Source organism: Hemiscyllium ocellatum, chromosome 23 (genome assembly GCF_020745735.1).
Source record: "Hemiscyllium ocellatum isolate sHemOce1 chromosome 23, sHemOce1.pat.X.cur, whole genome shotgun sequence".
Classification (NCBI taxonomy): domain Eukaryota; kingdom Metazoa; phylum Chordata; class Chondrichthyes; order Orectolobiformes; family Hemiscylliidae; genus Hemiscyllium; species Hemiscyllium ocellatum.
The window spans coordinates 42783903-42802190 of record NC_083423.1 but is presented as its reverse complement, the minus strand read 5'-3'; the positions used below and the strand labels follow the sequence as shown (position 1 = coordinate 42802190).

Here is an 18288-nt window from a genome sequence, read left to right as displayed (position 1 = left end):
TTGTTCCCCCATTTCCCTTCCAGGATTCTTGACAATGCTCTTTGGAAAATCCCTGGCATACAGGTGATTCCAAATGATCAACTATTGAAGCAATACTGCCCAAATGACACAACATACATCAGCAAACTTGACACACTGTTGAAGGGCATCTGCCTAAACTCACTATTTGCATCCAGTTCTACTGCACAAACTGCTTGTCGTCAATTTTGCCAACCTATGTTAATATTTTCAATTCTGCCCTTGGACAACTGTGTGCGTGCAGTTTGCACATTCTCCCTGTGTCTGCATGGGATTCCACCGGGTGCTCTGGCTTCCTTCCACAGTCCAAAGATGCACAAATTAGATGGAATGGTCATGTTAAATTGTCTATTGTGTTTAGGGATATGTAGGTCAGGTGCATCAGCCATGGGACACACAGGGTTACAGGGTAAGTGGGATGCTCTTCGGAGTGTTGGTGTTGTCTTGTTGACCCAGATGGCCATTTCCACACTTAAGGGATTGTTAAACACACACACATGCAGTCTTAGTTCTTCACTTATACTGGGAACATTACTTGCCCTTAGCACCAAAGTATCAGTACCTAATGGATACCAATCATGCTAACTAAAATTTCATTTTTCCCCATCAGAGAATGAGGAATTTTCCTGGGAGTGCACAAGCAGATGGGTTCAGTACCGTCCTATAGAATTATATGATACTCCTGTTTCATTCAGAAATATTAACAATGTTGCATTGAAATACTGACCCATTTTGGGCCTTGATTTTTGCAGTGCAGTAAATTGGATGTTCGAAGTGTTAAAGCCTCCCTGGATTAAACATACTGAAAACTTCTCATACCAACAATTATACAATCAGTAATTAATACTTCCTCAAAAATTCCATGATTGCAAAATTCTCCTTTTCAGTATAAATCTAATACTCAATATAAATCCATTACAAGGCTTCTTTTGATTCTCCCAAATGCTGTTATCTCATTAAATCTCACCCATCATCAGTTGTTATTTTACGCATTGAATGCTTTGAATTGGCACATCACACGCCATAATCTTCCACATTTTGTTTTACCAGACATCAACTACTGGAGCCACAGAATATCGGGGCCGCACAGTAGTCCTGTGGTTGGCACAGTGGTTAGACCAGCTGCCCCATAGCACAAAGTTTGAATCCAGTCTTGGCTGACTGTCTGGGGTTTGCATTTCTCCCCATGCCTGCCTGTGTTTCTGCTGGGTGCTCTGGTCTGCCCACAATCCAAAAACGTGTAGGTTAGATGGATTGGCCATGGTGAGTGCATGGTTACTGGGATAGGGTGGAGTGGCAGGATGCTCTTTGAAGAGTCAGTGCAGACTTCATGGCCCAAATGCCCTCACTCACTGAATCCTACAGTGCAGATTATGTGCTGACTTGATGGTACTGCTGTTTCACATGCAGTTCTATAGTTCTGAAATTGCTATTTCCAGTGCTTCCATTTCTGGAGACCTTGTTGACCTTCTGCATTATCAAATGAGTGAGGTAATGGTTCCTCACCAGACTCACTGTCTCTATGGACTACCAGCCTGACTAACTTTATTGGATACTTAGATTTTCTCTTCTTCGTGTTGAACTGTTCTGATCTTACGTTTATCCACTTCAGAGTATTGCTGGTTTACAGTTAACTTTTAAAGTCTTCCAAAGTTGCTTTTTCCTACCTTCTGGAGTCATTTCACTGTGCAGCTTCATCGTAGAAGTGTTCCAAGGTCTTTTGCCCTATCTTCAGAATTTTCCCCACCAAGTTTTCCAAGATCCTGGCTGGCCTACAAAGTCTTCCTACTTCTGACAAGTTACACCTTTAAAGTATTTTAAGGCGATGTCTTGCCTTCAGAATTTTTCTACTTCAGCTGTGTCCCTCAGACTTGGTTTTAGTTTCAGATCCTGGTTCTGGAATTATTTCCCCTAACTGCCATCATGCTTCAGCTTGTGCTTTGAACCAACCCAGCTAGCTGCTCATTGAAGTATTGGTATGGAGTATCTTAAGCTGCAGGTGTCACCTGGGATTGAGTGACATGCATTCAAGAATACTGAAAAAAGATAGAGTGGAAATTACAGAATCATTGACAATAATCTTTCAATTTTCCCTGGTGCCAGAGGACTGAGGATTGAAACAAAACACCCTTGTTCAAATGCCTAGCAATTGCAGAGAAGCCAGTTTAACTTTGCTGGGGAAACTTCTAGAAACAATAATTCTTCATAGAATTAATAGTCAAATGGAAAAATAAAAGTTCACTCAGAAGAGTCAGCACAGATTTATTAAAGGAAAATAATGTCTAATTTTGAGTCTAATTTTTGAAGGGGTAAAACTAAAGATTGACTCAGCATACACTGAGATGTTTACAACAGAAATGTAAGGCAAGTTATGGTATAAAACAAACAGCAACAAAACTTTGAGAGAGAGGAAACAAAAAGGAATAACTAATGGGTATTTTAGGGCTGGAAGGGAGTTATAGTGGAATATCCCATCGGTCAGTATTGGGATCCTCGATTTTCCCGACATAAATTATCTAGATCTCAGTGGGCAGGAGACAACACAAAACTCTGGAGAGTTGCAAACTGTGGGAAGAACAATGTCAGTCTTAAAAGGACATTAACAGGTTGGTGGAAGTGCCGATAGGTGGCAAATAAATTTCAACATGGAAGAGTGTGATATGATGCATTTTGGTACAAGAAAGATAGAGAGAAATAACAAAATTAAGAGTACTATTCTAATGCATGTGCAGGAGCACAATGAACTGTGTGCATAGGTTATTAAAGTTTGGAAGACAAGTAGAGAGAGCTGTCAATGAAGCATACGGTATTCTAAGTTTTTTTTAAATAAGGGCAGAGTGCAAGAGCAGAGAGGCTATTATATATGCATTGGTTAGCTTGAGGGGAGCACTGTACCCCAGTCCTGGATGCCACACTATAGGAAGGGTATGAATACATCAGAGAAAGTGCAGAAGATGTTGATGAGAATGATTCTAGGGGTGAAAAACATCACTTATTAGGATATCTTGGAGAAATTGTGACTGTTTTCATTGGAGATGAGAAGGCTAAAGCAGGGGAGTTGGTCAAGACTTGTAAAATCATGACGGTCTGGACAGAGTAGATAGGGAGAAAATGCTCCCCCTTGTAAAATATCAAAGAGCAAAACTGCATAGTCTTAAAGCGATTTGCAAATGAGAGAGGAGAATTTTATTTTTTTCATATAGTGAGTAGATGGAGTCTGGAATGCATTTAGGAAGTGTGAAGGCAGATTCAATTGATGCATTCAAGGGAACATCAGATAATCATTTAATATAATCAATGTGCAGGGTCACCAGGAAAAGGCAGGAGACTGGTCATTATTAAATGCAGATGCAGGACCAATAGGCCAAATGTACACTGACAATTTCATGATTGGCATACTGAGCCGGTTTGCTCCTTATCTCTAAGTAAGGCTCTTCAATTCTTTATGTACTGTAACACTCCTTTATTTATAGTTGTTCATTGTAGGTTATCAAACATAGCTCTCTTATATTGTGTTAAAAGATCTCCTTCTTCACATACTCATTCCAAAAAGGCTGGTATCTTTTCTCTTTCTTCAGTCATGGGATCAGTTACATAACGGTAAATTATAAAAATTTCATTACACCTCACAGAAGAAATTCAAGATAGCAATAAATGTTCCCTGCTCCACCTTTAGCTAGAAGGCAGTTATTTTGTTAGATCAGTAGCAAAAACGCTGTACTTCGAAATTAAAGATCAGTCATCACACCTGCAATTATGTCAATAGTGAAACAATTTGTGATATTAAAAAAAGTAACAAACAAATGCAATACTGTAAACACAACTAGTTTTGACAAATACATCATAACTGTCAAAAAATAAATTTTAAACCAAAATAACTGTACATTAAACTATAAAACAGAGCTTTCGAACCCACCAAATAATGTGTTGTAAGCGAATGTCTTAAAAATGCTAACAGAATTGATTCAAAATCAGTGCCTAAGTATATGACATTGTCTGGCAGATAATTAGTTTCCACTCTTACAGAAATTTAAACTGATCATCAAAAATGACATTATTGATTTAGATTCAGAATAAGTTTACTCCTTGAAATAATTCTGGACATTGATGCATAAAATCTGCCTCAATGAAAAACAAACATTTAAGCTGTAAAAGGTCCCAAAACGATACACAAATGTAATACAGTGGAACAATCACCCATAACTGCTCTTTATAGTTCAATGATAGTGGATATCATAAACTTTAGTATCATATACTAAAATTTGATTTGTAATAATTTGTTCTAATTTCACTCTGTGGTATCATATTAATCATTAAAATGCACGACTGTTTTCCCCAAACATATAATAATCTTCTATTTTGGATACAAAGTCCTAACGAAATTACATACATCTCAGATTTTGTGGAAGAATTAAAATATTACAGGAGTCATGACTTGAGAATAAGACATTGCACTTTAGTGAAAGTTCTTTTTGATGATTACATCTTTTGTGACAAAAAGAAAATTTTCACATGAACCAGTAATAAATAACATACCAATTAACCTCACAACCAGCTAAAATCTCGCTTAGCACATCCATAATAAAGACCGGTGACCAAAATTATTCCCAATCCTCAGTCAGAACAGCTCAAGAATTGGGGTATATTCATTAGACACATAGAAGCTAGGAAGAAATGTGACAAAAATTGTTTATGTATGGATTAGACACTAAGCAATTTGATTGGGTTATTAAGATGCCTAGTAGTGGTCGAATCCAAATGCCATGCATAAATCTAGGGAAAAGATTGCATTTAGATAATTCTTTTCAAAGTGGAGTTTTGTTGATGGGATGAAATGCTGAAGCATGGAAGAAGCTATAGTAAGTTCTGAAAGGTAGCCATTTCAAGTTATGAGAATAGAATAGAATCCCTACAGTGTGGAAGCAGGCCTTTTGGTCTTTCAAGTCCACATCAACCCTCCAATGATCAACCCACTCAGACCCATTGTCCACCATTTCCCATGGCTAATCCACCTAGTCTTCACATCCCTGAACACTATGGGCAATTGAGCATTGCCAATCCACCTAACCTGCACATCCTTGGATTGTGGAAGGAAACCCACACAGACGCGGGGAGAATGTGCAAACTCCACACAGACAATCACCCAAGGGTGGAAATGAAGCATTATGAGGTAGCAGTGTTAACCACTGAGCCATTGTGCCACCCCAAAAGACATATTATAGATTAGCTGAGTTCGGAGCATTCATGGATTACCATGATGAAATTAGAGCTTTGTTTGAAAAAAAAATGCTCTCATGTTTTCTTTTAAATTGGCCTCTATTGTGTTTGTCTTTTCTAGAGCTTGAGTGAAGAATGGAATATGCCAAGACGTATGTGGCTTCCCAGTATCTGAATGAACTGTCAATGTTTTTTATTCAGTTTGAACAACTAGTATAGCAGGCGTGAACATTTTAATGTTGCTATAATAAGGTACTGGCCCTTACCCACATCACAGGCAAGCAATCGTTTTCATCTGAACAGCCTTTTTAAACAGAAATGCCTAAACTAAAACCTATTGGAGGCTGCATGAAGAAAACTCAGTCTTTCTAAACCAAATACTTAGCAATTCCCAATTGAATATGCATGTTGAATTTAGGAATCAGAAGAGAAAAATATTAAAATAAATCTAACTCTAAATTAACCTAAAAGTTAACTTAAAAAAGCATAAAATTATGAACGTTTGATTAACTACTGGTTATCCTAATAAAAAAGCTGAGACATTATATTTGAAATAATATCATTGATAACCACGATGTGCCTATTGAGACAGGTTTAGAGCATTATGAGGCAATTTTTTGTTAAACTATTTAAAACTGCCAAGTGCCATATAATGATTACATTTGAATCCCTATAATAAAAACAAAGCTCTTACTTCTCCAGGCTTAATTTCATTTAGGCCTTTCTCAATCAAAGTGGGGATCCACAAATGAGCTGTTAAAAAAACAGATTTGGCTCAAAAGCCACAAGTCAAAGATTCCCCCAACTACATATTTTCCATTTATCCCAAACAAAAATCTATAACCATTTGCCAGAGCAGTGGATGAGCTAAGTGCTGAAGAGAGGATATACCATGGAAGTGCAAGTCCACAGTCTGGACAGTGGACAACATGTGGAGATAGCAGCTCAGCTCAGGACCAAACATGACATAAAAGATGTGAAGTCTGTTCACATAACAGCATAAGAAAGTTGAGCAGAACAGCATATGAGCTTACATTGACCTTACTTTGCATTCATTCAAGATGATTGTGACCAATCTTAAATCTCATCTTCACTTTCCTGCCCACTCTCATAAACTTTGACTTCCTAAGAGATCAAGAATCTTTCCAAATTCCAAAGATTCAGAACCTATGAGTGAATAAATTTATTTTCATTCATGTTTAAACAATCAGCCCTTCATCCTTAAATTGTTTCCCTTGTTCTAGATTTTCCAGTTAGGGGAAATGCTACTCAGTGTGCACATAAATGTGTCCCTTTATAATATGAAATATTTCAATGAGATTATCTCTCATCCCCCAAGACCCAATTTACTCAGCCTCTCAACATAGAACAATCCTCCTTCCCTGTGGCTAATCTCATTAAATGTCAGCCCCTTATAGTGGCCAGGCAGATAGACGGAGGCAGTAGCCAGGAATAGAGACCTGAAGATGAAGTCTTCCAAAATCAGTTGGAGGAGTTATTATCCAAAAACAGGAAAACAATGAGGAGCTGCATAATTCAGTCTCTTCAACTCTATAAAATATATGTAAAAATTATCAGGTTATTACTTTTCTCTTCCTGAAGCGGTTATTACATGGGCATTTAGTCAGAGCACAGCATGGAGAGACAGAGGGTGAGGATTTGCTCCATGTTTTTTTTAAATCAATTTGTCTTACAAATGAGCAGACCTATGTAAAAAGACAACAATCAAATTTTCAAGCGATTTCCCTTGTATTATAAAAACAAATCTTCCCCGCACTGGTACAACATATAGAGAATAAATCACTTAGGGGGATTGCGTTGTCAGTGTCATTGCAAAACAGCAACAGGAGCTTCCTCAGTATTTTGACAGGGACTGGATCACCTTGGAAAATACTTTTCATACTTAAGTTTAATATAAATCTTATGTAGATCATATTTTTGTTTTTTATATAAAGAATACATTAATTATGTCATCTATATAAAGTGGGAACAGACTGCAATTTCGATCAAAATTTTATAGTGCACAATACCTCTTTGTATGAAGACATAATTCTTTCAATAGCATCAGCTCCAGCAGCCAGCAGATTACGTGCTGTGGTGAAAGCTTCAGTTCGTTCACTAACCAAACTTACTTGCTTGTGCCCATCTTCTGACTCTTGAAAAAAGATAATAATGCATATTAAATTCTATTTCATGAAACATAATAAACTAAGTTACTCAGACATGTAACTTGCCTGTTACAAAACAAAGCAGCACTTTAATATATAAACAAATTATAAATCCTGCATTTAGTCACAGCCTGATACGAAAAAACAGATAGGATTCACTTTACGCTTTATTTTAAAAAAACAAATTGTCCTATAAATGAGGAGACAGAATTGAATAGAAATGGAGGACAATGTTTTGACAATTACTCTGGTTTTAACTGGAGGAAATGCTTTTGCTTGAATTTTTTTTGTAAATCTTTAGATATTTATTTGAACTTACTAATTTTCAAACATGTCTCAAAAACACACGAAGTATTTTCCTGCAATTGATTACTTGGACCGGCAGAGCCATCGTCCATATAAAGTTTACATTAGGAATATTCAAGAGTATTTACCAGTTTCAACATACACAGAAGATCTTGAAAGAAATGTAACTTCCATTTCAGGAAATAGCAATAGATGCACATTGAGCAATTAAAGCCACAATTACATGAAAAATCAATGCATTATTGTACCAATTCTATCAAATGTATCTATTGTATAGCTTACACCTTTTTAGCTTGTTCTATTCTTGACAATTCCAATTTAAATGGAAAACCACTGATTAAATTGTACAATGAAAAGTGCTCAACCTAGGTATAACAAAAGAAACATTTTTTCTGTCATTGATAAAATACAGTAATATAAAATACAGCAAATAAATTTTTATGTTCCTATTTGGATACATCAATCCGCAAGCTTGCTAGAAGTGTAAAGTATTTCAGTTCTCCACCAATATCAGACTGTTAATGTAATTCCCAGGCAAGGTATGATCAGACTTCAGGGCAAAATAAACAGAATTCTTGTAGACATAAAATTTCCACCACTTCAGTCTTAGTGCCTTGGAGACTTAATGAATATACCTGACAACTCAAATGTAAGTATGGAAAATATGCCCCCCCCCCATCATCGGGAGGTTGATTTTAACTGACAGGTGTGTTTCTGAGGAGACAACAGGTTAAAATACTTAGAACTAATGGCCTATCAGGAAGCTGACAGAAATCTTGTTGACTTTCACCTTTAACTTGAGCATAATGTACAATTCTTGAGAAGCCCCAGGTGTGTCTATTTAATTATATAAATGGTTCGACAGCCGTTTCTTTCAATTTTAAAGTTAACAGCATGAAAATGGCACTCCTGGAGCTTGCCAGTGAAAACATGACAAATTGAGGTTTAACAATTCCTCGGCATGAACTGTTTCAAATGCTGAAATTTGGCACCTATTTCCTTGTCTAAGTGAAAAGGTCTTCGCTCACAGAACATGTTCTGAGAGCATGTTTTATTGCTCCGCTGTTGGTCATTTCCAATATTTTGGAGCTAATATCTAACAGTTTGGAGTTTTGCCTTTGATCTGCACTGTCCAGCTGCCAACCTGCATATCAGCAATTAAAATTGTTAGTGTTTAAAATGTGATTTGTAGAATCTTGTAATCTGCTGTCCACAAGTGTTTCTCATAAGTAATTATGCTCTTCCTAACTGACTAAAACAGTCAGAAAAACTGAATGCTATGTTTGCTGCTTTTGCAGACTTACTATGGGTTCAAGATGTCATATATTCTGATAAATGTACATAATTTAGGAATTCAGATTTTACAATAGAGTTAGAACCAATCTGAGGCTTCAGTTCTGAGAAGGTAACTACTTTTCTTAAGTAGTCAGAAAGTCTTAGTGAATAATGAACTAAATAAAGTCAGTCTAAGAAAGCACAGGACTTCAATTAGTTGTCTAGCAAGATACTTCTGCAACTGACAAAAGTGTTTACATGCTGAGTTTTATGGCATACAGACAAATGGTCAGAGATCACCAATAGTTTGCGACGAATAGAGCTTCAGTTCACAAGAACTGTTCCATATCATCAAAATGACAGGTTAGTTTGTGATGTCTCTGAGCTCAGAAAGTTTTTGTAGAAGTTTACAAGCTGTCAGATCTGAAAAGAAGTTTAGGCATCACACTGGAAAAGGTCAGTTAAGTAAGAAATTAAAGAGTTAAGATAGGAGAAATACTTTCCACGGATTGAGAATCCAATGAGGATATTGTTGGGATAATGGTAAAAACTACACTATTGATGTTGTCAATGTGTGTTGACATTTCTAAATTGTATTATATATAAATACTTTGTTTTCTGTAATAAACTTTTGTGGTCTCTTGCTGAACAATATTGGTAGACTCCTGTTCAGCAAATAGACACCATTTTAACCAAATGCAAGAGTTAAACTTATGATCTATCAGACCAGGCTTCACTCTTGGATCTGGCTTGTCCAGTGGTATCATCAGCTGAGATCATAATATGCCAATCAAGCTGGTCCAAGTCACTTAAACATCAATGAAAAGGGTCTTCACGTCATCAATATACACCTGGCGTGTACTTATACCAGATTTCCAGGGAGCCGTCATAATATGTTCATCTTGGGACAGTCAAGTTTTCTATAGGTCTTCACAACTTGAAGCAGAGTTTGTGGTCGATTTTTTGAAGACAAGGTCCACCCACTAGGACATGGCTGACAGCTTCTACCACTATATTCAAGAAAGCTACAACAGGAACCACATAGGTAGCAGAGTTATAATTAAGTAAGCAATCTGAATGTTAAAGATGCAATTCAGATGCCGGGACAAAAATCAGTGTGCATTCAGGATGCATGAACCAGGGTTTCTCGAACATTAACTGTTGCTACACTTTTTTCCAACATTGCAGAGCCGCAAAGACCGGAACCTTAAAGTAAGAAACTGATAAGCACGCTGTGCTTTTCTTCTAAAGGTGTTACATGATGAATGGACCAGCAGTCCCACACAGAACTGCTGGGGAACACCTTGTTTTTGTTAAACTGAAGCAGTACAGCCACAGAAACAAATTCTGGACCCAGTGTATTCCCCAATTCAAAGAAGTTTCACAATCAGCAATTCGTCTTTCACAAAAACCCTTTGTTAAATTATACCAACCTTAACAAGACAGGCAGGCAGGTCACCTGGCAGGCAGCAAGTAAAAATGAGCAAGACAGGACAATGAAGTGGTGAAATATATTTTACGATGCAACATTATTAAACATCCAAGTTAATATCCTTGTGCAACTATAAATCCTTTGACTTATTTTTCAACATATTCCTACATGGTGCCACCCTTTTTAGTGAACACAATGAGAGGCAAACTGTTGGAACTGCTCAAATGCTCCTGAACAACTTCCACTAAATCTGAGGCGCTGTGAGGGGGGGGGATAAAGGCATTGTGCACCCACACTGAATATAATATCTATGGGCTAGAGGGCACTTTGCTGAGTTTCCTTGTCATGTTTAATGTTTTCTCTGAAGGTGACCACCCTTTTCTATGTATCCAGATATCGGTGTCAATGCCTGAGGCATCCTAGCACTGACATTAGAGATGGACTCATCCAATTTGAATTAGCTTTATTGTCACATGTCCTCACGAGTACAGTGAAAAGTTGACAAGTCGCCATTTATGGCGCCATGTTATGTACATAAATACCTAGGTAAAGATTCTTGAGTACAAATTCTTAGCAATAAAAATTAGAAATATAAAGAAACAAAAAATCCTTATAAAGTACAAAATCATAGTAATAAATTAGAAAAATAAAGAAATAAAAAGTTCAGAGTAACAGTCATTTCATGATAATAGCACAAAAAGAAAAAAAAAATTAAAAAGAAAATTTAAGACAAAGTCCACTTAATCCACTTCACAACTCTGGGCTCGAGGACTTGACCCTCCTTGTTGGAATCCTGGACCAGACCCACCAGGATGCTGAAGAAATCGTTGCATGGGAGCAACAGACTGACTGAAGCCAACACAAAGAAACTCAGATCGATGCCAATGAAACAGCTGCTGAAATTTCCCTCCAACCATGCTTATTGTGACCGAAGAGAGAGTGACAGAACTTCACAAGTTTTGTGATGCTTCTCCAGAACAGCCTCCTTCACCAACAGTCTCCAATGTTTAGCAATTGTGTTCAGCTAAGTTAAGATTGAAGGTCTGTAACTTCTGATGGAAAATCTCTGCTTCTGTACCATCTCCACCAGCTACTCTTGCACACTTTATTGTGAGATTTACCATATGACAGCCCATCTGTCTGCATTGGCACCTCCACTAAGGCGGGCATATTTGTGCAGGTGGAAGATATACTTGAGTACATGATGTACCTGAGAATGGCACATTCTCAGTGATTGACCTCTGAGGAATTTTTGTCCTCCATCCACACCATCGAGGGTAATGTGAAAGGCCTGTGAGAGATGAAAGACATTAATCAGAATTGACAATTAAAGTTATAAGTCATTACTATGTACAATATAGATTTTACGTACCCACTGACATCAAGTCAACATGCAGCCATCAGATTTTTTTCAACAGGTAGTTGGGAAACTCCTGTCTTTCCATTTCCACTGGCCAGGCATGCTAGCACTTAGCTTATCTCTAGCACCACTTCCCCTGTAATGTTCAAGGTGGTATTGATTGTAGGGCAAATTTCAGATCTGTGTGCCTCTCCATTTCATTGAGCTTTCTTCTCCTGCAAGGAGAGTAAAAAGACCTAAGGAATGTGAGAAGTGGAATACTTGGATGATGGAACATAAGAGACTAAGACAGAAGGTGCTTTTATCTGAGCAGCAGCAACATTTTTCATACACCATATGAATCTAATTTCCAAGTTCCCTCTTTTTCAAACAAAAATAAATAACATGTTAATCACAAGATGATCCATATAAAAATTAAGTTATTTCCACGTTCTTATAACCTTGCACCCACCAGTTGTCTTTCATCAAGGATTGCTAATAATTTCTTGGAGTAAGCACATTTTTGTGAAAAAAATCTGATGTGTAGCAAGCTAGTTAAGTTTAGAAATTTCTTTTCTTTATAACATTTCTTTTATGCTAGCAAAGTCAATCCTAAATCTTATCTCACTGATACACTACAACTTATTTTCAAACAGAGTATAATTTTTATCTTTCAACAATCACTCTCGGTTAGAAATGTAAAACTACATTCAAGCTAGTTAGTGAGACAGGATCCAACAACTCTCTCTGCATGGTAGAGTTTATTAACTACTCAGTCTAACAGTTCTTTCTCCACACCAGTCTCACTTATTCCCCCTTCAGATATTTTCTGGTTCAGGCCTTCTGGTTCAGAGATTGGGATACTACCACTGAGCAAGAGTCACCCATTCCCCCTTTTATATCTATCCAGTTAATTAATCAAATAATCCAATGGTCCATTTAAGTACTTGCAACACTCACACAATAAACTGATGCATGAAAGTAAGTTCTTGCAAAATCCATCTAAAATTAAGTTAAATACTGGAAAATCAAGTTAAAGACAACCTTTTATTTATACAGTTCTTTTCATAAACATTCAGAATGCTAAAGCAGAGGACGTGTAGTTGTTATAATAAAAAAGGTGAAAAGGTAAAGTCGTCATGGTCTTAACATGCTATAGGGCTTCTCTCTAATCAGAGAGAAATGACTGGTGGTGATTTAACCTGAGGGTTACCACACCTCAAACAAGGGAAAAGGCAGAGAAGGAGAATCTTTCATGGATAATATGGGCAACCTGACAGATGTTTTGCACATAGCAAGTTACCACAAGACAACAAAACAACAATCTTTTTTGTGACATTTATTGAAAATAAATATTGTCCAGGACAGCAAGGAAAATCCCATGTTCCTCTTCAAAATATTGTTGTGGACCTGTCAAATTCACGAGAGCTCAGAGCTTTGGTTTAAGCCTCTGAAACAAAGCACTTCTGTCATTGCAGCTCTTTTATATTATTGTATTAGTTTTTGCTTGTGTGTACCAGAGTGAGAAATGAATCCACATTCTCATGACTCAGAGGTAAGAGTGCTCCATACTAAACCACAGATAATGTTTAATTGCCTATTTAAATTGGAGATCATTCAAATGAAAACATAACACAGAACTTAATTTCATTTACAGCAAACATTAGGTTGAAAGTGTAGATGAACTGCTGCATAGTGCAACTCCAATTTCAACCTATTTTCATTTATGTCACTTTAAACTCAAGACTACACTTTTTTTTGGGTAGCATTTCTAGTTAAACTACAGTGTTTCAGAAAAAGAGTGTTCAAACCTCATTTTAATTGGATTTCTGGTTCATACAAAGAACAACCATTTTTAAATCAAGTTAAGGCAAAGGTGCTGAAAAGCAAAAACAAACATCAGAAACAGGATATGTATAAACCAGTGAATCTAATTATATCAAAAATATTAAACTACATATTTTTTAAAGGAACCATAAAATTCAAAACAATGAAGTTGAGAAATTGAACATTAATTACTAATTGGGTTCAATGTAACAGCATTCCTTGGTCTCTTTGATATTTTAATGATTAATCTGTTCAGAGATATAATTGCACACCTTTGCAACAGGTGGGACTTGAACCTGGACCACCTGGCTTAGAGGTAGGGACAATACCAGTTCACCACAAGGGCCTTTTCTCTCATTTTGTTTTAGACATCTGGCTGCAAATCACTTTCTAGCCGGTTCAAATACAACAAAGGCATACCTTTCCCAGTAAACCATATAGCATCCTCCTCAATAACATCAGCAATAAATCTTCAAGAACTATCATACAGAATAGTCATTCACAGAATAACCTTCAGCCAACATCTCAGACTCCAACACCATCATCCCTCTTCCAAGATACAGACCACTAAGAGGTAAAAGCATAGTGGTGCACAGCTAGAAGGAGTGGCCACAGAGTCGATGGGGACTTTAGACCCCATGAAGTCTTATGACATTGGGTCAAATATATGCAAGGGAGTTTGGATCACCACTTTTGCCCTTGCTCATATAGTGAATCCGAGCTCCTCCATGTTGAACATCCTGATGAAGGGCGTTTCCCCGAAACGTCGATTTTCCTGCTCCTCAGGTACGGTTTGACCTGCTATGCTTTAGCAGCACCACTCTAATCTTGACTCTGATCTCCAGCATCTGCAGTCCTCACTTTCACCCATCATTTGGAATAGGACATGTGGTAGCAAAATAAAGAATATTTCCTGGGTGGGACAATTCAATTTCTATCAAGGGTGGCTCTGTAATACTATTATTGACCACCTTGACTGAGTCCTGTAGAAACTCTGACAGAATGGGCCTTGGCTGTGACAGAACCAAATTCAGAGAAAAAAAATTTACTTTGCACAAAGCCAAACTGCACATTAACCTCCGTGATGTTAGTGAGCATGACCACTAGCTTCAAGACTTCAAGCTTATTAGTTAAAGATACCAACAATCAATGTTTTGTGCAGCATTACCGAAATGGGTAGATTCAGTACAAAATCAGTAGCTCCAAACTGGGCATTTGTGAGTTTCTTTCAGCCATCAGCAGCAGCAGAATTGCATTTCATTACAATCTATATCCCTTCCACGACATTACCATAGAACAAGAGATTAATCCTGGTTGGATGAAAAGTGCAGGAGAGCTTGTCAGACATAAGACCGAGCATACCTAAAACTGAGGTGTGAACCTGAGGAAAGCTACAGTATAGGTAACATGCACTCTATAGTATATTGCATCTGTTGTTCAGTCAGAGTTAAATGATACATAACAAATGGATCAAATCAAAGCTTTGCAGTCCTGTCACATCTATTCATAAATAGTAGTAGACAATTAAACAACTGGAGAAAATAAGCTACATGAATGGTTCCAACTCATTGACATGCAGAACCAGTAAGTACAAACGAAAAGCCTTGAGTTTTTGAATCTATCTTCAGCCAAAAGTACTGAGTGGATGATCCGTCTCAGTCTGCTTCCCATTATCAAAGAAGCTGGTCTTTAATACTGAAGGAATTTTTTTACAAGTTGTTTAAATTTCACGATCTATGCTTGATCATTTTATCATAATTATGTCACAAAAATAAATTATATTGATTTCAATGGTTTCAAACTTATCTATGCTTCGAGGCAACAAATAATTTGGTAGAGCAATACACTGCATTCTCCTTTTTTTCCCCAATCTTCTTTATCGCTTTGCTCGTGTGCAGAAGAAAACAGCAACCTGACGCAGGTATAAGGTGGGACAGTTTGAGGCAAGGTTTACATATTAGATTTATCCCAACAGAGAATGACAAAGGAATAAAATAAGCCATATCAGCCAAAGCAAGGCGTTAACGTGAGTCAAGTACTGGTAGACAGAAAAAGCTTAATATATGACACCAGTTACAGCAAGCAGTCAGCATTCTTACTGGATAATACACTCTAGAAACTGCACTTTCATTCTGCTTAAAAACATAATAGAGAAACAATTTGCCATGTAATGCATTTAATGCAGGAAATGCTCCCAAGACATTTAACAAATATTTAAAATGAAAACTAAACAGCAATGTAAGGACATGTACAATGTGACAGGAAAGATTGAAGCTTTTGACACATAAAAACTGTTTTTAAAGAAACCAATGCAGGGTTTTCCCTGTTTCAACTTGCAAATTGTGAGCTTGGTGGATATATAATATTCTTGTATGTATACAACATATTTTCTGAGGGAAATAGTGTGGTCAATCTTGTTGGATGCTGCAGAAAGATTGGCAAGAATTTATTAAACATTCACTGAAAATTATAATATTGAATACTACAGACCTGTCAAAATAATTTAACAGATCTCCCAATATCATGACTTTTGACTATTAGCGATGATTAATGACAAATCTGTTGCGTCTACTGACATGAGCAGAACCATACTGTCAGTCACTCAAAAGGATAGGGGAGCAACTCAAATGTTTTTCCTATTATTGTGGGATGCTTCCTGCTGGAGTCTTTCCCAGGATTGCATCGGAAATTATTATCTAAACATATAATTTCTGGGTTCTTTAATAAGCTTTGCCAAAACCAAACCAATTTCTTGATTTAGTATGAAAATTTGCTTCATTACCATTGTCTGCAAAACCTGTTGCCGTGATGATCGGTAGTGCCACCATCACTAATCCACTCCCACTCCACACATACTTCATTAGAAACTGCTCCAACATAATGTACCAAAGTCTCTTGGATAAAATAAGATTCATCTGGGCAGCAAGTGACTTGTAACTTCTCTGTAGCTGGTTCATTTCCACCTAAGAAAACAAAAGAGAGATGATAAAAATATAAATATTGCATATGCTAACTTTATCTTATTACAGAAAGGTGTTGTGTAAAATGTCAAATGCATTTAAGTGCCTGTAATGTGCAGAATTATTGGTAATTTGAACAGAGACTTGGATGTTTAAAACAATTCCACATGAAAAAGAATTGCAGAATTTTAACAGACCAATTTTTCAAGTTCTAAAAGAAGAAGAAAGTTGTCTTCAATTGAGCTTTCCACACTACACAAATCTCCCCACCCTACCGTGATTGTCAGAGTTTTCAACTGTATCTGACCTTTCTTCCACACTTCTGATCCCATCCTTGCCTCTCTCGCCTAGAAGTGTAACTGGGTTCTCCTTGTCCTCTTTTTCTATCCACCAGCCTTCATATTTTAAAGATCACCCTCCACCATATCCAACATGATGCCACCACCACATATCTTCTCATCTCCCTGCCAAGACCATCGTGAAGTGACAGATACCCTGGTCTACTCCACAGTCACCCCAAAAATTATTCTACTTTCCATTGCAATTGTATAACATCTCCCTCTAATTCCTCTCTCATTGTCCATGGCCCAAATGCAACTTCCTGGTGAGGCAAGAGTTTACTTGTTCTTTTTACAATTTAGTATATTGTATTCCCCATTCACACTACAAGCTTCACTGCTTTGGAGTCAGTAAAATACAGACTGGGGGGCCATTTTGCAATATATCTTCACTCAGTACACAAGCATGATCCTGAACTTCCAATTGTTTGCCGTTTTAAACTTACCACCTTGATCGCACGTTTACATTTTCTGTCATCAGCCTGTTGCAATGTTTCAATATAAGCTCAAAACACAAGTTTGAAGAACAGCACCTTATCACCTACTTGGGCAATTTCCAACTTTCTCAACTCAACAATGAATTCAACAATTTCAGATCACAATCTCTGGCTCCCATTCTGTCCTGTTTCTTTCGTCATGTGCCAATCTTAATCTTGTTATTCACATTTTTGCTTTGGACACAGCTGTTCATTATTCTGCCATGCAAATTCACTATGAATAAATATCTTATTTTTTTACTACAGTCCCATAACCTGTACGTTTTATTCCATTATACATTTGTCATTTAGTCTGTCTGTCCTCTAGCCTATCCCAGACCTATCCTTCTATTATTCTTCTGCCTGCTATTCTTCAACAGCAAAAATACCCATCATATTTTCACCTTCCTTCAGTCCTAAAGAGTCATACCCGACTCCAAGAATTAATTTGGCTTCTGTCTGCAGAGACCTACTGAATATTTCCAGCACTTTGTTTTTATTTGCCAATAGTACCGCACCTAACCTCTTGTGCCAGTGATGAAAAGGAACAAAATGGCAATAAAGAGTGCGAGCAAAAAGGTGTTAGCATTAAAGACAAGAAAAAGTTTAAAGAGTAATGTTGAAATTTTAAAAGAACTGCAATTATGATTGTTATAAACATTGGATCACTACTACTTTAAATCATTTCAACCCATGACTTAATAGGCAAAACAGCATCAATATGGATAAGTTGTATCAAGTACTTGTCATGTTTCTTTACTACATTGAACAAATTCCATCATCTGATCCACTCCTCTCAAGCCAATCTACCCTTCACACGCTTTCGCTCTCATGTCACCCACATTTCATGCCTTCGAACCTGTCCATTTGTCTTGTGAACTTCATCCTTCCATCCATTCTATTTCATCACTCATTGAACAACCTCTCCTACC

General features: G+C 37.1%; 1 protein-coding gene across 1 annotated transcript in view; it reads right to left on the bottom strand.

Annotated features, from left to right (window-relative positions):
* Nucleotides 1–18288, bottom strand: part of LOC132826765 (ATP-binding cassette sub-family D member 2-like) — a 98280-nt gene that overhangs the window by 66191 nt on the left and 13801 nt on the right. Inside the window, exons 2-3 of the mRNA XM_060842948.1 lie at nt 16365–16545; nt 7266–7390 (exon numbers count right to left, since the gene is read on the bottom strand). Coding sequence (XP_060698931.1) covers nt 7266–7390; nt 16365–16545 — 306 coding nt within the window. The remainder of the gene's footprint in view (nt 1–7265; nt 7391–16364; nt 16546–18288) is intronic.